This window comes from Schistocerca nitens, chromosome 9, assembly GCF_023898315.1.
Source record: "Schistocerca nitens isolate TAMUIC-IGC-003100 chromosome 9, iqSchNite1.1, whole genome shotgun sequence".
NCBI classification, from domain to species: Eukaryota; Metazoa; Arthropoda; class Insecta; order Orthoptera; family Acrididae; genus Schistocerca; species Schistocerca nitens.
This window is the reverse complement of record NC_064622.1, coordinates 209,962,613-209,985,764: the sequence shown is the minus strand read 5'-3', so window position 1 is coordinate 209,985,764 and position 23,152 is coordinate 209,962,613. Positions and strand designations below refer to the sequence as shown.

The 23,152-nt window shown below is 41.1% G+C and overlaps 1 protein-coding gene across 1 annotated transcript in view; it reads left to right on the top strand.

Moving 5' to 3' along the window:
- The window catches only part of LOC126204114 (odorant receptor 43a-like), a 47,226-nt gene extending 24,305 nt beyond the window's left edge, over window positions 1–22,921 (top strand). The window contains exons 3-5 of the mRNA XM_049938529.1: window positions 3,997–4,134; window positions 20,836–20,991; window positions 22,865–22,921. Coding sequence (XP_049794486.1) covers window positions 3,997–4,134; window positions 20,836–20,991; window positions 22,865–22,921 — 351 coding nt within the window. The remainder of the gene's footprint in view (window positions 1–3,996; window positions 4,135–20,835; window positions 20,992–22,864) is intronic.
- The last annotated feature ends 231 nt before the right edge of the window (window positions 22,922–23,152 follow it).

The following is a 23,152-nucleotide window of genomic DNA, read 5'->3' as shown; positions in this document are numbered from 1 at the left end:
GAGTTCCGCGGAGCGACCCATTCTGCTCTCTCACGACGTCTAATGACTACTGAGGTCGCTGATATGGAATACCTCGAAGTAGGTGGCAGCACAATGCAGCTAAAATGTTTTTGGGGGTGTCCGGATACTTTTGATCACATAGTGTAACTGTTTCCTCTTAGTGCTGTTCGCAGAGCCAGAGAAGATAAAAAGAAGAGCAGCGCATTTTGTGACGGGTTCATTGTGTAAACGAGATGGTCTTACGGAGATGCGCATCAAATGCCAGTGGTAGACGTTATAACAGAGGTGGTGTACTTCAAAGACACGTTCACTGTTACATTCCAGAGAATGTATGTTCTCAGGAGAGTGTGGAAACATACTGCTTCCTGCCACACGCATCACACCAAAATCACTTACGAGTGCTCACACGAACGCTCATCTGCATTCATTGTATCCACGCACCATTTGTATATGGAACAGGACGCGGGGGAAAATAATTTTGGTAAAATGTACCCTCCAGCACACGCGGTAAGGTGACTTGCAGTGTACTAATGTACATGTAGATATATAAAATTTCGTTGCAAGCCACATTACATGAAACTAATTTTCAGACATTACCGAATTCCGGAATAGCGTCTTACCTTTAAGTGTTATTAGGGAAAATAACAAACATCTTAATCGATATGTGACAGATTTCACAATTTTCCAGCGATACATTTATAGTCCTCGAATAAAATTGTATCACATCGGAATTACAAATACATCACAGATCGGCTATGATGACTGCCATATAATGAGAATTCCAATTCTCTCTTCGTAAATAACATGTGATAATAGGTGGTTAGGTCCAAAACGACGTAAGTGAACAAAAATCCCAGTTGATTATGTATGATGAAAATAAGAAAATTGTTATTAAGGTAACTGTCGAGATTTACTTGAACCGGTGAACTGTGGTGAAATATTTGTCCTGATTTAAAACTGACCTTGAACGAACATCTGTAAGTTTTGAGGTGAACGTAAACTGGAGATACTTCCTGCGTAAAACAGTTTAAAGTTCCTAGTAAGACAGGAAAGGGAGTATAACCCCCAATAACACCTTGCTTACTGAATCACTGTAGTGTTCAAACCATCATATAGAGTGAAGACAGCTTCGTTTACGCTGCCAGTTGTGATATTCTTGCTCACCTCCCAAATTGACCGAAGGTTTTTGCTTTGTTACTTCTCTACTGCCTTACTACGCAAGTGGTAAACAAGCGAGGAGCAAGGATAACGGGATCCTCACGTGCCGCTGAGACACAATACGGTTTCGAGTTTCGGTCCTACACGTCATTTTAGAATATAGCAAATTTTCAAATACAAACCGCTGTCATTTCAGGTTTTCATTTGCGCCTAAGGTCACGTTACAGCGACAGGCGACTTAGCCCAATAAGTTGTCCCTTGAACAGGAGTAAGCCGGGGCGAATTCATTCCAACATTTCAGCCATTATCGTGAGACGATCGGAAAAAGAAAGTCCACAAAATTCTGTTTATGTACAGTTACGACAAACTGAATATTTTCGATTTTAAACATCCGGCAGGCGATGCTCTTCTGCAACTGGTTAATTTTTTTCCTTCCCTCAGCGGTTATCGTTTGTATTAGATATATTAGGTGCGGCCCAAAGCTATTTGTCTGCTTCCAATGTGACCCAGGTAATAGAAAAAAGCTTGGACACCCCTGCTCTAAAACACCAGCTGCTCATCTCTACATATAAAGTGGGTTCAAATTATTAAGTCTGTGATTTTTTTCGAACTTCATGGAGATAGAACCATGCTGTTTGATTTGAAATGCGCGTGAACTCGTTGTGAATCACTGACATGAATGGCAGCACTTAACGGCACACATAATTCCAGCGGCAGCGACGAGCGTGAGGTTTGTTTGTGATGCCTTAGCGTGAAATGTCAAAAAATGGTTAATATGGCTCTAAGCACTATGGGACTTAACATCTGAGGTCATTAGTCCCCTATACTTAGAACTACGTAAACCTAACTAGCCTAAGGACATCACACATATCCATGCCCGAGGCAGGATTCGATCCTGTGACCGTAGCAGCCGCGTGGTTCCGGACTGAAGCGCATAGAACCGCTTGACCACAGCGGCAGGCCGTGGAATGTCGCCAGATAATGATGACACGTGATGATGGCATGAATGGGACTTTCTATTCATCGACTTTGACAATAAATAACGCATGGATGCCGTTTATCAGTATTAAAACGAAGCGACAGTCAACTCAGTGCATGCACATCTGCTCACTGCGATTATGGAATCACTGCATCGACGATGTGGAAAAATGCGGCTGCAGGGAGATTACGTCGAAAATATTTTGTGTGATTAGTTTGCGGGAAAAATTGAAAGTCTTATAATTTGAAAGCGCTTCGAACAAACTATTCCTCTCAGGTACCCCAAAAAGAATAAAACATAACCGCCCGCTGTCTTTTGGGAGCATCTTGGAAGGTAGTGTCGGCCAAGACAGTAAGCTAGGCTCCACTTAGCTTCTATTACCATATACAGCAGAATCTCACAATCACCTATCTGTGTGAAGGAGGTGAACAAGAGAATGACTGGAAATAAGATTTGATCGTTGGGCATTGGGGTCTCTTCGCCGACGAGTTCAAAGCTGACTGAAGCCCTTTGATCGTTGTGAATTAGTACAGAGAAAGCCAAATACCAATATACGTCTGAAGTATGCAGAACTACGAGTTTAGTAAGTAGTTATGTCAGTCAGGTTCAAAGACGTATCTTCTACGAATGTTGCAAACCTGTTATCAGTATCGAAGATAATTTGAGGCGGTACAGTACTGTGACGGGATCTTTAAAGAACTTTTACAACCATTCCGTCTACATTTCGGGGTTGGTCTTTTAAGAGGATGATACACGAACATAGAGCGCTCACTTGACGAACACCTAGGTCAAGGAGTCTGTAATCCACCCTCCCGACTATTTGTTGTTGTCACTTAACTCTTTTAATAAGTTTTCCGGTGAGTAAGATTTACAATAAACTTATCATCTTTTCTCGTAGTTGGCTTCAGTTCTTCACGTCTAGGGGCTGATTCTTGAAGCTGAAATTTTTGACATTGTAGGTTCTCGTCGTTCCATTTGACATAATTAACTTTGAAGTAAACCTGCGCTGTATTTTTTGTTTTCACAAATATTTTATTCTCTCACATTTTTCTACATCAGACGATATTTTGAATTTTCACGTTAACAAAGCCGATATTTATATTGTTTTTTCCAGACATAAAAACACGTCCGATCACATCAGAGGCATGCCCACTACTGCTTCACTCTGCGGTAACAACAATATTCCAAAGGGTTTTCAAGCATTCTTGACAAATGAATTTGTATTAATTTATACTATTATTTTTAAATGAATCTAGAAATATACATAATTAACAGTATCGGACTGCGTAATTAATAATAGTAATTTTAAGTGTGCCAAATATTTGTAAATTCCTAATTTTTCCAAAAAAATTCTTTTTATTGTACATACAGAGCTAGTACATGTCGATTGTAACAACTAAAACAATGTAATTTCTTTTTACAGGTTTTAGCCTGAAATATAACATATCGTGCACAAAATCGTATGATTTTTTTAGAAACTTTCCCTGTTCAAAATTGGAAGATATTAGTGGTATCGATTACTTCTGTTGAGGAAAAGTAATATTAGAGAAGGGTGTCCCTTACAAGGTACAAGTTAACCCCTGGAATGGCCAGTGTTACCTACTGACATCATTTACGGATACAGACAGATAGCAAACTTTATTTTGATCTATTTATGTGTTAAATGCCACGATGTAACTGAAGTCTCACAGGGTCTGTAACGGTAACTTAATTTCGATATTCCGTACAGAATGAAATGGAGTAAAGTATTCACCTGACACCACAGTGACCTATTACCGACAGGTTCAGATACTTTTGATAATCTTAGAGCTAGACTTTCTTTTATTTTTATTTCTGTGCTTCGCCGCCTCTGCATGCAGTTCACACCAGTTGACTCGTCGTTCTGTGTTCCTCAGAGTACGGATTTCGCCGCAGTTTTCCAGTGCGTGGCCTTCCTTCCGGTGCCTGGAGGCCAGGTATTCCTGTACTGCTGGGCAGCGCAGAACGTGGCCGACGAGGTTAGTCCGCGCCACATAGCTACCATCAAAATGAAGCACCAGCTAGATTTCTACTATCTCGATTTTTTGATTACTGTTCAACCGGAAAGCCCACTATATATTTCTTAATGGAATTTACGAAATATAGCAAACGGAGGATCAAATCACTGAACTAGGAATTCATAATTGTTGATTACCTCTCATTCTGATTGGTTATAATTTCATTTAACAATGAAGTATCTATACGTACTTAACGGTTCTCTAGGTTTCACTAAGCGATTCCTTAGTGACGGGTAGTTTTCTACTTGTTATCTTTTTTCCTTCAATTTGATTAAGTTACGGTATTAACTTTACTGTGAATGACACATAACTAAGATATTAATTCAAACAAATTCAGCAAATTGATATCCTATATATGACGGAATTGCTATCTAGTCCTGTCTCGTGTCTTCTGAATCTTGTATTTGGTTTTGTAGCTCATTTCATCTTGTTTTTGAAAATATAAATAAAGGTTTTATAAAATCACAATGTTTAGCGTAAAAGAATGAACTTATTTCTAACTCTGAACTTATCTGTCTTAATATACGTTTCTGTTCCTCAACACCTTTCTAAAAGATGAACGAGTACCGGAAAAATTAGTGTTTCATATTTATTCTATCGTTCTATGGCTTGATTCACGACCTTCTAGTAATTCAGCCTTGAATGAATTGCTCCTGTTGTGAATTAGAATAGAACTTTTTTTATTACCGGCCAGTGATAATTATTAGTGAAAACCTATACGTACTTAACGGTTCTCTAGGTTTCACTAAGCGATTCCTTAGTGACGGGTAGTTTTCTACTTGTTATCTTTTTTCCTTCAATTTGATTAAGTTACGGTATTAACTTTACTGTGAATGACACATAACTAAGATATTAATTCAAACAAATTCAGCAAATTGATATCCTATATATGACGGAATTGCTATCTAGTCCTGTCTCGTGTCTTCTGAATCTTGTATTTGGTTTTGTAGCCCATTTCATCTTGCTTTTGAAAATATAAAAAAAGGTTTTATAAAATCACAATGTTTAGCGTAAAAGAATGAACTTATTTCTAACTCTGAACTTATCTGTCTTAATATACGTTTCTGTTCCTCAACACCTTTCTAAAAGATGAACGAGTACCGGAAAAATTAGTGTTTCATATTTATTCTATCGTTCTATGGCTTGATTCACGACCTTCTAGTAATTCAGCCTTGAATGAATTGCTCCTGTTGTGAATTAGAATAGAACTTTTTTTATTACCGGCCGGTGATAATTATTAGTGAAAACCTATACGTACTTAACAGTTCTCTAGGTTTCACTAAGCGATTCCTTAGTGACGGGTAGTTTTCTACTTGTTATCTTTTTTCCTTCAATTTGATTAAGTTACGGTATTAACTTTACTGTGAATGACACATAACTAAGATATTAATTCAAACAAATTCAGCAAATTGATATCCTATATATGACGGAATTGCTATCTAGTCCTGTCTCGTGTCTTCTGAATCTTGTATTTGGTTTTGTAGCTCATTTCATCTTGTTTTTGAAAATATAAATAAAGGTTTTATAAAATCACAATGTTTAGCGTAAAAGAATGAACTTATTTCTAACTCTGAACTTATCTGTCTTAATATACGTTTCTGTTCCTCAACACCTTTCTAAAAGATGAACGAGTACCGGAAAAATTAGTGTTTCATATTTATTCTATCGTTCTATGGCTTGATTCACGACCTTCTAGTAATTCAGCCTTGAATGAATTGTTCCTGTTGTGAATTAGAGTAGAACTTTTTTTATAACCGGCCAGTGATAATTATTAGTGAAAACCTATACGTACTTAACGGTTCTCTAGGTTTCACTAAGCGATTCCTTAGTGACGGGTAGTTTTCTACTTGTTATCTTTTTTCCTTCAATTTGATTAAGTTACGGTATTAACTTTACTGTGAATGACACATAACTAAGATATTAATTCAAACAAATTCAGCAAATTGATATCCTATATATGACGGAATTGCTATCTAGTCCTGTCTCGTGTCTTCTGAATCTTGTATTTGGTTTTGTAGCCCATTTCATCTTGCTTTTGAAAATATAAATAAAGGTTTTATAAAATCACAATGTTTAGCGTAAAAGAATGAACTTATTTCTAACTCTGAATTTATCTGTCTTAATATACGTTTCTGTTCCTCAACACCTTTCTAAAAGATGAACGAGTACCGGAAAAATTAGTGTTTCATATTTATTCTATCGTTCTATGGCTTGATTCACGACCTTCTAGTAATTCAGCCTTGAATGAATTGTTCCTGTTGTGAATTAGAATAGAACTTTTTTTATAACCGGCCAGTAATAATTATTAGTGAAAACCTATACGTACTTAACGGTTCTCTAGGTTTCACTAAGCGATTCCTTAGTGACGGGTAGTTTTCTACTTGTTATCTTTTTTCCTTCAATTTGATTAAGTTACGGTATTAACTTTACTGTGAATGACACATAACTAAGATATTAATTCAAACAAATTCAGCAAATTGATATCCTATATATGACGGAATTGCTATCTAGTCCTGTCTCGTGTCTTCTGAATCTTGTATTTGGTTTTGTAGCCCATTTCATCTTGCTTTTGAAAATATAAATAAAGGTTTTATAAAATCACAATGTTTAGCGTAAAAGAATGAACTTATTTCTAACTCTGAACTTATCTGTCTTAATATACGTTTCTGTTCCTCAACACCTTTCTAAAAGATGAACGAGTACCGGAAAAATTAGTGTTTCATATTTATTCTATCGTTCTATGGCTTGATTCACGACCTTCTAGTAATTCAGCCTTGAATGAATTGTTCCTGTTGTGAATTAGAATAGAACTTTTTTTATAACCGGCCAGTGATAATTATTAGTGAAATCCTTGCACATCCCGGAAAGAATGATGATGTTATTACAGATTTTTTTTTAAAAAAAAGATGTGTTCTACTCGCTTCGTCGCGTAGTAAAACGATTACATCTTTGTAACAGTTTCCGAGAAACACTTTCATTTCTACCGTCTGTAAACACGCTGCCTGACAAGGAATGTGAAGCACCAAGACGTGAAAGAGGAAACAAAATGAACCTTCACAATTGGAGAGTGAATATGACGTTATTTAACTGATTAAAATTAGAGTCAAATTTATAAAGGACTCGGCAGTATGGGCCCATTTATCAGTATGACGGTGCACAGCCGCTAGCCTGGATGCACGCAGCGAATGAGTTGGAAGGGGTGTCGTATAGTCGTCGTATTCTCTCCTGGAGAAAGCTGACGCACAACCGATGTAACGGCTCCTTGATGTTCTAGCTACTGGCAGTGGGAGACAGGAGACGTACGAACTGGTCCCATACGTGTTCTGTCAACGAAACCTCTGGTGATCTTATTGGTGATGGGGGTTCCGTAACATCACAGAGGCGTTAGAGACACCTCCTATGTCTTGAGGAGCATTATCCTGCTTAAAATGACTCCCAATACTGTCGCATGGAGAGTCCGCAGCCGCGATTCAAGACTGAACACCTTGAGATGACATTCATCAGCAGCCCATAATCCGCACTCACAGCACACCGTTTGTGTGATGGTGTTAGAGGCAGCTTAAGCCCGCGACGTTTATTCCCTAGTCCAGTTGCTGCTAGTCTCTGACAAATAGTACGGGATGACACAGAACGTCACGATGAATCCATAATTTGTTCTCGGCTGGTGGGCGTGGTTGTCAAGGGGTTACGACGTGCTTGGTGCACAACACGGCGACCCTCGCTTGTGGTGGAATTGACGAGGGTAATGCCTGCCCTCACTTTGCCAAGCACTCTAACATTGGGTCACTGTCATATTCCGATAACGCACAAATCTGCATACTGCACGATTCCACCTGCCGGCCAAATGAACACAAATTCTAGCAGGTGCGCATAACGCTGACTCACACAAGTACGCGGCATTGTCGTGCTCTTCACAGCGATCGCTCAACACCTAATATTTACCCTACCCTACCAGGCTTAGTAACTATACTAAACATGAACAACACTAATGCACACTAGTGACCGTTCTACCTGTCACACACAATTCAAATTCCAATCATTTACATGCAGATAAGTACATCGACATCCGGCCATGTGTCCTAGGTGCTTCAGTTTTTATTGTCAGGTAGTGTAATTTTGTCAATTCTTTAAGTCGTACTTTCTCATTTAACCTAAATTCTTTTTCAGCTTAACGTTAGTCATTATCGTCTTTAAGCTTCAGTTCAAATAATCTTATAATACAAAGGCGTTCTGTAAATCTTCGGCTAATCGTGGACCAATGTATCAAGTACCTTCCTAACCTCCCATTCGTTTCATAGTTTATCTCCTTTTCTCTTCATATTTGAAGTATGTCTCGAGTATTTAAAATAACTCATTCCTGACGGAAAAATGCATATCCGTCCCCTGGTCCACATTTAGCTATCCTGTCTTTCCTCTCTTTTACTGTACCTCTCACATACCTCGCGGATATGTACTTTATGTGTTTCTCAAATCATAATATATATTTCCTTCTCTTCGTATTCTTCATTTTATTTCTCCAAACAACATTATCTACGTATTTATCTTTCGTATTAAAGTTGGTAGATGTATTAAAGGGCAGTGACGTGATTGCTCCTCGGCTGTTGTTTAATTAACAGTTGTTTACTTTTATACATCTCACATGATTGGCCAGTTTCGGCCTTGCAGGCCAATGTCAAGTGCAATAGGTACCGACAAGATCAGAATGGTCTGTAAGACCACAATTGGCCAGTCACATGAAACGTAGTAATATGTGAGCACTCGTCAACTAAGCAACAGCTGAAACGGAATCATGACACTGTCGTTCGAAAAGTTCACGGCTGTGGTACCATATATGAAGATTATTATACTTAAATTCCTTTGCAGTCCCAAGGTCCCTTGGCCAAAAGTTCTTTTTCCATTAACATTCAGCCCTTAACATTCGCCTCATATCGTCACTTTCTGCAAATATCCCAACACATACTTCTCTGGCAAAAGAGTTTTGGAAACCATATCCACCAGAAAATTAGCCACTCAGAAGAGTTATGTGATAAAGTTATGAAGGTAATGCTAGGTGATGAGTGTTAATGCACGTACATGAGGTGCTGTTCAGGAAACTCTGAGGAGTCTGACAACGTTCTCACAAGTGGAGACCCTCAGACAGGGCCAGCCGATTTGGCTGATAGGGATAGAACGTAAAGCAATGGATTTAAATTTGTCCCACAACCAAAACTTTAACCCAAGTCTCCTGCTTAATAAGCGGATGTGCTAACCACTACACCACCATGGCACTGTGGCTACTAAACCTGTACGGACTATTCTAGCCCAATGGCCTCCATTACACAAACTTCAGTTCACACCTTCAACACATTTTCTCCTTCTTAAATCGTCACTATTGCCAAGAACTCCTCCGAGCGAGTTGGCGCAGTGGTTAGGACACAGGACTCGCAATCGCGAGGACGACGGTTCAAACCCGCGTCCGGCAATCCTAATTTACGTTTTCCGAGATTTCTCTAAATCACTTTATGCAAATGCAGGAATGGCTACTTTGAAAGGGCATGACCGACTGCCTTCCCCATCCTTCCCTAATCCGATGGGACCGATGACCTCACTGTTTGGTCCCCTCCGCCAAATCAACCAATCAACCTAAACCTCTCGACACTGGAATAGCACCCTAGCTTTGTACGTAATAGAGAAATCCTTCCTGTACCTCGGGCGTAGGTGATCAATTGATCTGATAGAATATCATTCTCCTATAAACATATGAATCTTACCTTTATCTTCGAAAAAACTCCTGGCCGTAAATCAAATTTTAATCCATTGCTTTAGCTGCTATCCTTAATGGAGATGAAGCTGAGACTCATTCGTCTCCAGGAAAATGAAATTACTTCATATTCGGTTCATATTTGGTAAGTAGCTTGCGTACACCCCAAAATGAAAGTTTAGGAAATATTGCCTCAACACATCCGGCCCTCCCACACCCTTCGGCCACCACCTGTTTTTGAAAAACTGCTCTTGAAGTTCATGAAGTGCCTTGGACTAAGAATTGGCGGAATAGATGGAAACTAAGCATTTTTCATCTCATACATAGGGTCTGTAAACGCATATTTTTCTAGAAAACGAGGAAACAAAGAAGAACCGCTTATATACCTGTACGGTAGGAGCTGCACAACGAAAGTCTCGGCAGATGTAGCGACCAATGCATTATTTGTGCTTGAACGTGCCCATTTAATTTTTCCAACCTTTTGACACTTGTTGCTACTATTATCATGCCAAGTTAAATGACTTTTAACTGCAACGGTGTGTGAAAATTCAACATATCACAGTTAATTGACAGTTAATATACGACGGTACAGAACTAAGCTGAATTGGTGGGTGAAACACGCAAAACCCAAATAAGATCTTTACTAAAAAGCAGCACTTTTGAAAAGAAACGTTGGGGAAGACTCTACGAAACTCTACTTCCAGAGACTAGGATAATTACACGTAGATGCCGACAATGTGCCACGCCATATCGTGAAAATAAAAGGCCAAGGCCAAAACAACCGCTTTGAATCGAAAACAAACGGAGGGCACTAAAATAAGAACGAGAGACAACAGCGGCATCGGGGAAGAATAAACAACTCTTTTCCATCTTCTGGCCGAATTCAAAAGAGGACGGTCCCTACAATTAAGTTCTTTCCGAAATGATGATGGAAGGCAGCTTATCCACCAGGAGGACATCACGTGACTGTTTCACGAAACTGCATGCTGCAGGTGATACGAAAACGACACAGGTGAGACACTTTTAAATAACATCGAACCGACTGTAACGAACGAAGGGAACACGGAATTTGAGACTTGGACCCGATATACGAGGGTTTGAACTTAAACAGTAGCAACTATTTATTCACAACCGATACAAAAGAGTTACATGTTTGCACCTGTTACTGTCCTTCAAAGTAGTCACCAGCGTTGTGTAGAACCCGTTTCCAGCGATGTGGAAGGCGTAATATACCGTTAGCAGAGCGAATGGAGCGGTCTACTGCCTGTCGAATCTCTGGAACAGTTATGCCACGAAGTGGCTCCTTCATCTTCGGAATCAAATAAAAGTCACAAGAACTTAAGTCTGGGGAATATGGTGGCTGGTACAGAACGTCCCAGTCCCATCAACCGAACAGAGCAGCCGCAGCTTGTGCTGTATGCGCCCGTGCATTGTCGTGCAAAATGATGGGTGCTTTGAGCAGAAATTGTCGCCACTTCTTTTCCAAAGCTGGTCCCAGGTGATGCTCCAACAACGAACAGTAATACTGTGCACTGACGGTCTGCCGTGGAGGAACGTAATGCGTTGGGATAACACCATCACAGTCGTACACGAGAATCACCATAACGTTCACCATACTGGGGCTCTGACACACTTTCGACTTCCGCGGCGACCCATAATGACGCCATTCGTAGGATTGGCGTTTCAGTTTTGGCTCTTACGATTGGCCCATGTCTCACCCAGTGCTACGATAAGGCGTAAGAAAGCGTCCCCTTCACGCTCATAGCGCTCCAAATGCGTCTGAGCAGCGTCGTAACGCCATCATTTCTGAATTTCCATCAGTTCATGCGGAGCCTATCGTGATGCAATTTTTCGCATGATCAAGCGTTTCTTCAAGATGCGAAGCACAGTCGTATGCGCTAATCCGGTTTCAGGGGCGAGCACACGAGTCGTATGGTATCGATCACTTTCCACTAACGCGGAAACAGAATGCACTTCTTCGTCAGAGACGCTAGGACGACTAGCCCGATGCATGTCTGCTATAGTTTGCCGACCTTAGTTGAAAGCTTTTACCCAACTGTTCTGAACGGCAATGCCGATATCCTGCACTCCTCTTGAAGACCTTGATTACACTGTCATGCTATACGACCGCTGGCACATTCAATCTCGATCCAACTCCGTTGCTCCTGATTCGAAAACATAGTGACACTATTACGTTAGACCTCTCGCTCACAAGTGACTTGTTTCCCTCGATTGTGCGCATGCTGTGACGTAGGACGGGCGAGTCCATTTGCTCGGAGGTAAGGCATATATGTCAACAACGTGTGCTATCAGCGGCAATAGTAGATTCCATTGCATAGTTTCTCCACAGCAATGTTGCCACTACTTAAGTTCCAGCCTACGTAATTACCAGTACAATTTTACTTAAAATAGGGGAATTTAAACGGCAGTACATTGATCGTACTGCTGGATGAAATACGACTGCTACTACCCCATACGAGCCTTTAGAAGGGCTCAAGTTGTTGATTCCTCGGGTTGCACTAAATTCTTCCAAACCATGCGTCCTATATCGCTTCTCAACGCTGATTACAGGATATCTGTTAGGGTATTGATTCAACGGTTTAACACCATTACTGATAGCCTCATCGGCTAATATCAGACGTGCGCCATTCCTAGGACATTACACTAAGCGCTGCAATAATACCGGTATATGATGGCTGTCGCTTAAAGATATAACTGTAGAGCTGTCATCATATCGTTGGAATGGAAGAAGCATTAGACAGGGTCCGTGATGTGTCATGTCGGAGCCCGCATCTCGTGGTCGTGCGGTAGCGTTCTCGCTTCCCACGCCCGGGTTCGATTCCCGGCGGGGTCAGGGATTTTCTCTGCCTCGTGATGGCTGGGTGTTGTGTGCTGTCCTTAGGATAGTTAGGTTTAAGTAGTTCTAAGTTCTAGGGGACTTATGACCACAGCAGTTGCGTCCCATAGTGCTCAGAGCCATTTTGAACCATTTTTTTGTCATGTCGGAAATTGAAATGAGGCCCGTTTTTGTAAATATTGTCAAGAATTCTTGTAAATGGACAGTGCACAACCAGAATACCACTCCTAACGTCGGTACTACAAGAATGTTTCCTCTCGATTCTGCAGTTCTTCATATCGATCTAGCCTCTTCTGTAGTCACTATTTGACAAGGTCCCTGGTATTGAAATTCGAGGCAACAAATTCATATGCAGAAGCTACCCGACCTTGCACATGACTGTCCCAGCTGATGTTATGAAAATATAGAGTATTATGTGATTCGAACATATAGTTGCTGGTCTGGAGCTAAAATCAACGTAGGTAAATCTAGCACTTGGTAGTTAGGGAAAGCGGTAGCATTCATTGAAACTGGCCCAGTTGAACAAGCGATAACATCAGTTTTGGTTCAAATGGCTCTGAGCACTATGGGACTTAACATCCATGGTCATCAGTTCCCTAGAACTCATAACTACTTAAACCTAACTAACCTAAGGACATCACACAACACCCAGTCATCACGCATCAGTTTTCTGATGACACGTTATAGCAAATGTTCGTCCATAATAGCAACCTGGAATTGGAAAATGAAACTCAAAAGCCTCCGAGCGGCACTGAGAGAGTATTACATTAGTTCCCTAGATATAATAATTAAAGTCATTCTGGTAAGCCTTGTTGTACTCCCTAAGGCGTTCTTCCTCACAAGTACTTTTCCCTTGCCTGAAACATCTGCACCACGCATAGAATCTGCTCTTGCGTGGCTCGTATGGGGAGCGTGTGCACTTAGGGTTACATAACAGTCCAAGATCATAACTGAATCAAAACGAGCTTTAGAGCTCGTCAACGTTAGAGACAAATGTAAAGCGCTATCTGTTCTTGAGTATTTCTCGAGTGTTTGGGTTCCGCACAGTGTCTGATTGAAGGAGGACATCGAAGCAGTTCATAGGCGGGATTCTAGATTTGTTAGCGCCAGGCTCGATCAGTATGCAAGTATTGCGGATGTGCTTCGGGAGCTCAAGTGGCTATCCCTGGAGGGAAGAAGACATTCATGTCGAATAACACTACTGAGAATGTTTAGCCAGCCGGAGTGGCCGTGCGGTTCTAGGTGCTACAGTCTGGAACCGCGTGACCGCTACGGTCGCAGGTTCGAATCCTGCCTCGGGCATGGATGTGTGTAATGTTCTTAGGTTAGTTAGGTTTAAGTAGTTCTAAGTTCTAGGGGACTGATGACATCAGTAGTTAAGTCCCATAGTGTTCAGAGCCATTTGAACCATTTGAGAATGTTCAGAGAACATGCATTTGAAGCTGACTGCAGAACGATCTCACTGCCGCCAGCATATATTTCACGTAGGGACCATGAAGATAAGATACGAGTAACTAAGACTCATACAGAGGCCCATCTACCCTCGCTCTATCCAGGTGTGGAACAGGATAGAAAACGACTATTTGTGATACAGGGTACCCTCCGCCACGGACCGTACAGTGCCTTGCGGAGTATGTACATAGAAGTAGACATCTAGTACGTCAGAGGAGCTAGCAACAGGAGACCGAACTGTCAAAAAAAAATAGAAATAAATGTACAAATGTGTGTAAAATCTTATGGGACTTAACTGCTAAGGTCATCGGTCCCTAAGCTTACACACTACTTAACCTAAATTATCCTAAGGACAAACACATACACCCATGCCCGAGGGAGGACTCGAATCTCCGCCGGGACCAGCCGCACAGTCACAGTCCATGACTGCAGCGCCTGAGACCGCTCGGCTAATCTCGCGTGGCACGGAAATCTCAGAGCACAGCGTAATCGCACTGACTCCAGTAGAGAACAAGATGTCAGTTATGGTTAGGCATAGAGACTTTAAGTTGCCACATACTGAATCATAATCACTGAAAAAAATGACATCAAATAAGGAGTGAGGAAGTACGCAAGCAAGGAATTCTATAAAGTGCAGACGGAAGATAAGTCTACAAATCAAGTAAAGAAGGATTTTACCAAAGTCACTTGGCGTAAGGTTTAGCAAAATGTTCATGTGGAAGCCTTACAATCAAATGTAAAAGCTGTGTCATATCGTGCTTTATACATCAGTGTAAGTACAAGTGATCGTCTCTTCACAAACAGTTTGTCAAATACTGGCAAATGCTTGGATTGTCAACAGACTGACACTTTACTTCACTGTTTCACTTGCAGCTCAGAGAACGAGATGTGGCAGTGCACAAGTCGCAAGGTTGCCATCGTGATCCGTAGATCTGAAAACAATTTAACAAATTTCAGTTCCCTTGAAACAGGAATTCTTGTAAACATTCCTGTTTAACAGTTGTAGTGCCACTTGAGAACAAATCGAGAAACGTTCCAGGAGTAAACAGGAAACCAAATCTTCGAAAAGACGATGTTGTCACTAAGCTGCCTTTGTTCCTGTAGAGGGAAGTTCATCCATTAAAAAAAAAAAAAATAAATAAAATTAAAAAATAAAAATTTTAGATTATAAAAAATTAAATAAATTTAAATTGATTAAACCTGGAAATAATAAAGAAAGGACTACCACATCAAGCTGGCAGGCAGATGACGTGACTTTAATTCCCTGTTGCATCCGGCAGTTTGTTTTGTCATTTATATTTTCTTCCACATCGAAACTGGTAGGTACAGGAGGGCTAATAACGTAAATTAACCAATAAGGAATAATAACAAAATAGGCAAATAAAACTCTCAAACGATTTAGATTAGTAAGGAATTAAAATTTTAAGCCTCCTTATGTGAAAACAATTCCGAGATCATTGCTGCGAAGACGAGCTTCAGCCGCACGTTATCGCATAAGGAAGTAAAACTAACCTTTGTCGCAGTTGGTACCGCACATGAAATGAAGCATTCATACACAGCACAATATTCCATCACAGCGTCTGGGAAATTGTTGTCTAAAATTTTCCCGTGCTTATAAAAAAACTAATGATTAACTTATTTCTCGGGCTATAGGAGAGGTCAATCGCTTAACCGACTCTTTAAATGTTTATTTCACATGCTCAGCATCGAGGAAACAGATTAATTCAGTTCATAAAACATATCTTGAGAACGTTTTAAAACCATGCGTTGCTAATAACCAGTTTTGTCTAATACTGGATTGCTGATATGGAAAAGTTAACACGGTCACTTGTAATAGCATGTTTATATGAGACGGGGGTCAGACGACTTGTGCCGATCGCTGTGACCGAGCGATTCTAGGCTGCAGCTACGGTCGCAGGTTCGAATCCTGCCTCGGGAATGGATGTGAGTGGTGTCCTTAGGTTAGTTAGGTTTAAGTAGGTCTACGTCTAAGGGACTGATGGCCTCAGATGTTAAGTCCCAGAGTGCTTAGAGCCATTTGAACAGTCAGACGATTTGTACGGTAGAAGTAATGCTGTAAAACTGCGCACCTGTGTGTTAGCCATGTGATGCTTATTTTTACTGGCAAGTTACAAACTTAATTTCGACGCTTCATAATTGTAGGAGCCTTCTGGAAACACTGCGGGAATCGCGCAACCATTCGACGGAATACTGACTCACAGAACAATGCATTATCAACATCCAGTACCCATTTTCCAGACAATGTTATTGTATGCGTCATATGAATTAAAATTATTTCCTGAAAAATAAATATGTTTAAACGTAAACCAAGTTAGTTTCCATCCGAATCTTGGGAAGGAACGATGTAGTTGCACGTAGATTCCATTCGTTAGATGTTCTTGGTGCCGCGCGTTTTTCTACTTAGAATGTTTACATGACAAATACCATCCATTTAGTTTCTCGAAGAAACCTGAAGACATGCCACATAAAACATGAAAGAGACACTGTAAAACCATCAGGATAAAATTTTTAATTCTTGGTTTATCCAAGTCGTTCAGAAATTTATTTGCCTATCTTTTTACTATTCATTATCGACTTACTAATCTTATTAGCCCTTTTGTACCTGCCAACTTAGAAACGGAAGAACTGCACGGTCGGAAAAAAAATCGCAGTACCAAAAAATTTTACGTAGAGTAATGAAATTTCTGGAGCTCATTTGTCTAGGTAGCATATTTGAGGGATTAACATTACAAGATTGCAGATTAATGTGCTCGTTAGAAAGTTCATAAGCTTTCCACCATAACCACTACCTTAGAAAGTTCATTTCAAATGCGAAAGGCTGGTACATCTACATCTACATCTACATCTACATGGTTACTCTGAAATTCACACTTAAGTGACTGGCAGAGTGTTCATCGAACCATTTTCGTACTAATTCTCTACCATTCCACTCTCGAATGGCGCATGGGAAAAAGGAACACTTAAATCTTTCCGTTCGAGCTCTGATTTCTCTTATTTTATTATGATGATCATTTCTCCCTACGTAGGTGGGTGTCAACAAAATATTTTCGCATTCGGAAGAGAAAGTTGGTGATTGAAATTTCGTAAATAGATCTTCCCGCAAAGAAGACCGCCTTTGTTTCAGTGACTGCCACCCCAGCTCGTGTATCATATCAGTGACACTCTCACCCCCATTGCGCGATAACACGAAACGAGCTGCCTTCTTTGCACTTTTTCGATGTCCTCCGTCAATCCTACCTGGTAAAGATCCCACACCGCGCAGCAATATTCCAGCAGAGGATGGACAAGTATAATGTAGGCTGTCTTTTTGGTGGGTTTGTCGCATCTTCTAAGTGTTTTGCCTACAAAGCGCAGTCATTATTTCGCCTTCCCCACAATATTATCTATGTGGTCTTTCCTATTTAAGTTGCTCGTAATTGTAATTCCTACGTATTTAGTCGAATTGACAGCCCTTAGATTTGTGCAAATTATCGTATACCCAAAATTTTTCGTATTTCTTTTAGTACCCATGTGGACGACCTCGCTCTTTTCTATGTTTAGTGCCAATTGTCACTTTTCGCACCATACACAAATTCTCTCTAGATGATTTTGGAATTGGAATTGATCGTCTGATGATTTTACTAGGCGGTAAATTACAGCGTCATCTGCAAACAATATAAGGGGGCTGCTCAGATTATCACCTAGATCATTTACGTAAATCAGAAAAAGCAGAGGACCTATGACACTACGTTGCGGAACGCTAGATATAATTTCTGTTCTACTCGATGATTTACCGTCTAGCCGTTCGAAGTGGCCGTGCGGTTCTAGGCGCTGCTGTCTGGAACCACGTGACCGCTACGGTCGCAGGTTCGAATCCTGCCTCGGGCATGGATGTGTGTGATGTCTCTAGGTTAGTTAGGTTTAAATAGTTCTAAGTTCTAGGGGACTAATGGCCTCACAAGTTGAGTCCCATAGTGCTCAGAGCCATTTGAACCATTTACCGTCTATCACTACGAACTGTGACCTCTCTGAGAGGAAATCAAGAATACAGTCACACAACTGAGACGATACTCCATATGCATGCAATTTGATTAATAGTTGCTTGTGAGGAAGGGTATCAAAAGCCTTCTGGAATATGGAATCGATCTGAGATCACTTGTCGACAGCACACATTTCTTCATGGGAATAGTGAGCTAGCTGCGTTGCAAAAGAACGATATTTTCTGAATCCGTGTTGGTTATGTATCAATGTCGTTTTCTTCAAAGTGATTCATAAAGTTCATGTACAGTATATGCTCCAAAATCATACTGCAATGAGGTCAGTGATATAGGTCTGTAATGTAATAGGTTACTCCTATTTCCTTTCTTGAATACTAGTGTGACCTGTGTTACTTTCCAGTCATTAGGAACAGATATTTCGTCAAGTGAGCGGTTGTATATGATTGCTAATAAAGGCGCTATTGTGTCTGCATACATTAATAAAATGGTGTAACCGTCAGAATGTTTGACTTAAGCATGCAGACGTACATGCATCGTATTGTACAGCTGCCAGATGTCAGCTCTTAGATTGTTCCATGACAGTAGCACTTGACGGGTGAGTAGAGGGAAGGTTGACGCTGTTTGTTGATAACGCTCCAGTTGTCGTCCGATGATGTCTCATACGTGTTCGATTGGAGACTGGTCTGGTGATAGAGCAGGTCAAGGCAAAATGTCGACACTCTATAGAGCACGTTGGCTTACAACAGCGGTATATCGGCGAGCGTTATTCTGTTGGAAAACACTCCCTGGGAAGTTGCAAACGAATGGCACCACAACAGGCCGAATCAGCAGACTGACGTACAGATCTAGATTCAGGGTGCGTAGGATAATCACGAGAGTGCTCCTACTGTCTCACGAAATCGCACCCCAAACGATAATTCCAAATGTAGGTCCACTGTGTAGGTCCATTGTGTCTAGCACGGACGCAGGTAGACTGCAGCCCGTCAACTAGGCTTCGTCTAACCGAAACACGGACATCATCATTGCCACCAAGTCAGAACGAGCATTCATCACAAAGCACAACAGACATCCACCCTGCACTGCAGTGAGCTGTCTCTTGACACCACTAAAGTCGGCAATGGTGGTGGTTTGGGGTCACTGGAATGCACGCTACAGGGCGCCTGGCTCGGAGCAGTCATCGGAGTGACCGATTTGTATGTTGTGTCATTGTTGCGCCAACTGCTGCTCAAATGGCTGGTGCAGGTGCAGTACGATGCGCCAGAGCCATACGCCGAACACTGGGGCTTCCCTCTCGGTAGTGTCACGTGTCCGTCCGGAGTCCGGTCTTCTTGCGGCCGTACATTCTGGTAACAAAAGCTACCAACAGTAACGTATAGTGGCTACTCTCATGACGAATCTTTCTGGAGTATCGCAGAAGGAGCAGCAGCTCTCTCGCAGCATTATTACACGATCTACTTTAAAGGCAGTGACGTGTCGACACTAGCTTCCTTATCGCTTTAAAGGCATTATTGACAAACATCAACTCAAGACGTCCAATGTCAAGTATAACTAACGCTCACGACCGTTACAGTGTGTATTTAAACCTGATTTTCAAAAACATGGTTCAAATGGCTCTGAGCACGACCTCGAGCTGCGGACACCTGATTTTCATTCTGATAATGGCGTTATCAACGAGACCCTTATGCGACTGCCGCGAAATTTGGAAAAATGGCATCTTTTATGTGTAAAAACACGGCTACAAACATTGGTTTATGTCGCACCACTCCTTCTTGATGTTTCGACTTTTATACGCCATATCAAAGAAAAGAAGACCTAAAGAATGTAGCTGGAAATCGGATACAGTTTCTTCACTCCTCAGTCAGCGGCGATTGCGTTGAACAGCTCTTACCTTTTGGGTATCGAAGCAGCAGTCGAAGAAGTTTGTTTCCCCAATTTCTAGGAAAATTTGCGGACCCCACTTTCGTTCACGAGAAAAGCTCAATTTTCGGTTATCTATCGATCCCCTGTACTCTGATTCCATAGCGCGTAGCTTAGCTTCCTCATAAACTGGGCTTGTTGGACCAAAATGTCTTAAGAGTCATGCCAAAAATGAGCCATGTTTGCTGTCCGTATCTGCCCTTACGTCTTCCGTCAGAGCGTGAGCATCAGTCGCAAATAGTTCTATAGTGATTCCACAGTCGACGTAAATGGTCGCTCCGTCGCCTTATGTTCTTTATGTTCCACGCTACATTTAGCATGATTTACGCGCTTCTGTTCAGTAGATGTTCATTGTCTCATCGTGCTCAGTTAGTTTACTAATGTACCTTCGCCAGTGTTACCAGACGGTACAATATCCTCCACAGACAGCAACTAGACCGAATAAATTTGGTCTTTAAATCCAAGGTGAACGTCTACTAACGGCTGAGTCTTGATCCCGAAGTGACTTTGACGGGTATCACTTAATGCAGATATAACACGTAGTCGTGTATGTCTCCTGTATCATGTGGTTCACTAGCTTTTCCAGGGTTTACAATCAGTCCAGTATGAATGTGATTGCTAATCTGTCCCTCTTTCTAAGTTAATCGACGCAGAACAATCCACAGTGGTAGTGAGACGTCACATTCGGCTGTTAAAAGGCACAAGCGGTGTCGACGGCGGCGTACAGCTGCTCCTGGGTGGAGTCGAGCGCGGCCTTCAAGCGCGCCCTCCGCCTGCTGCTGTGCCGCGCCCAGAAGCGCCTCGTCCTCACTGCCGGCTACTGCTACCCCATCGACAGGGCCGCGTTTCTCTCGGTCAGTAACACCTTAGCTGGTCCTTAACCTGTGCGCTCTACTATATATGTTGTGAAGAACTGCAGGGATCTTCACGTGTCAACCAAAGTTGCTCACAATACGTTCCTTGCCTGACTGCATCATGGCTGCCAAAAAGAGTGACTGCAAAACAAAGGAAAATCCCCTATGATTCTCCGACCATGTGAGTCCCTTAGTTTGTATTTTCCAGATTTCCAGAGAAGAACCAAATGAATTACGTCAAAAGTACTCAAAAAATCCAAAGGAGTTCAGTTGTATCATCAATGGGGACAAGGACAAACGCAAGTGAAAATAAATCAAAACATAAGATCGCATTATCTTTTGATTACCTTTGTACATATCCTCACAAAAGATTTTCAAAAAGTCCACCTTCAGCATCAATGCATTTTGCTGCTCTTGCTGACAGCTGCTGTGTTGCTGATCTGAGCTCATTCCTACGGTCCTTCACTTCAGCTTACACATATAAAATACAGGTCAGCCCTTTGGGTCCATTTTACTCATATAGATTTATAAACTTCGCTCTTAAGTCAACGCCACAAACAGTATTCTGATGGAGTAAGATCAGGTGATCTCAGTGGCTAAGAAACGACTCAAGGCGCCGGATCCAAAGCCCAAGATATATTCCAGTGAGGTACTGTGTCAGCTGCCGTATGGAAGGTGTAGGAACTCCACTGTGCTGAAAGTACACGAAGCGTCGTTTTGGCAAAGGAATATCTTCCAAGTAATTTGGTAACACATTCTGAAGGAAATCACGGTAGCCTGCTCCATTAAGAGGGTTATCCAAAAAAACTGGAGCAACGAGTTGGTCATCAATAATACCAGACCACAACTGAAATGTACATTGAAATGGTCAGTAAAGAGATCACTGTGTAACCTAATGTCACTTTGGTTGTATTTGCATGTGAGTGCTGGTGGAGAAGGACGTGTGACTGACGCCCATGATTTTCAAACAGTTGTATGTCGGATAAGAATTAAGGGAAGGGCATGCATACATTTGATGTTCTTGTCTAGCATCACCAACACCATAACCACTCAAAGCAGGTAATTCTCCTCCAGCCTCATCCTTTCATGTAAGAACTCAGCAGATACTGTCTGTACTACTCACTGCTACTACATATGTTATTGGTATATGTAGAGTTAATGGAAGTATGTAAAAAATCTTGGAGAAAGACATATATAATGTGAAAACTAATACATAATAATGTCCATCTCACTTCAACCAAATCTAGAACAGTGCTTCTTAGTTCAGAAGTTATTACATGCATATTCTATTTGCTGATTAGAAAAATCTCATTATCTTCTTGTTACATCACACGTCATTCTTTGTTGGGCGAATATTTCCATTGTGTTTATGGTGAGCAATCGTCTGTCACTACCAAATGGATATCAAAGAAAGAATATTTCTGGCTCATAAACCTGTATTGTGTAACGCACTTTTGTAATAACTTGTTGTAATGAGTATTTATTTGATATCCAACACACTGTGTAAGCACTGCTAATGTATTTGACACATTATTTTGCCAATGATAAAATTTCTTTCGTCGTTTCATTACTGTTTCCAAATATATTGTTCTGTTTTGTTACAAAGCTTTCAGGTAGCTTAACTAGGATACAAGGTAGCAATGAGGAAGCGACAGCCATTTCATAGCTGTTTTGGAGTGTTAAAAACGTGGAAAACTTGATAAATTCAGAAATTTCAGCAAGAATTTGTGTTTACAAAAATAACGTTATTACATTACAGATTCTTAGTGGTGAATACTTGCCACTAATGATAAGTCAAGATGGAAAGCGAAATAAAAAGAAATTAGGTTTTATTATAATCCTTTTATATTGATATTGTTCCATCTGTTTTCAGTTGGTTAATGCATCATACTCCTACTACGCTCTGCTGGGCCAAATGAACAGACATTAGGACCTGTACTGCTCACTGCCCGCAGTCTCAAGCAAAGTCCAACACCTCTTTCAACGTCTGTGCTTTTCAGTTTAATTCTCCGAGTGCACTTTGTTGTAGTTGTAAATCATTCTTTTTCTGGCAAAGGACTATTACAACAGTTGTTACAACTGCTTTTGGAAAACAGAAACGCTTGTAACAGCACATGGCCAATTTCAGAATCGCCAGCAACGAAGTTACATACTAGCTTTT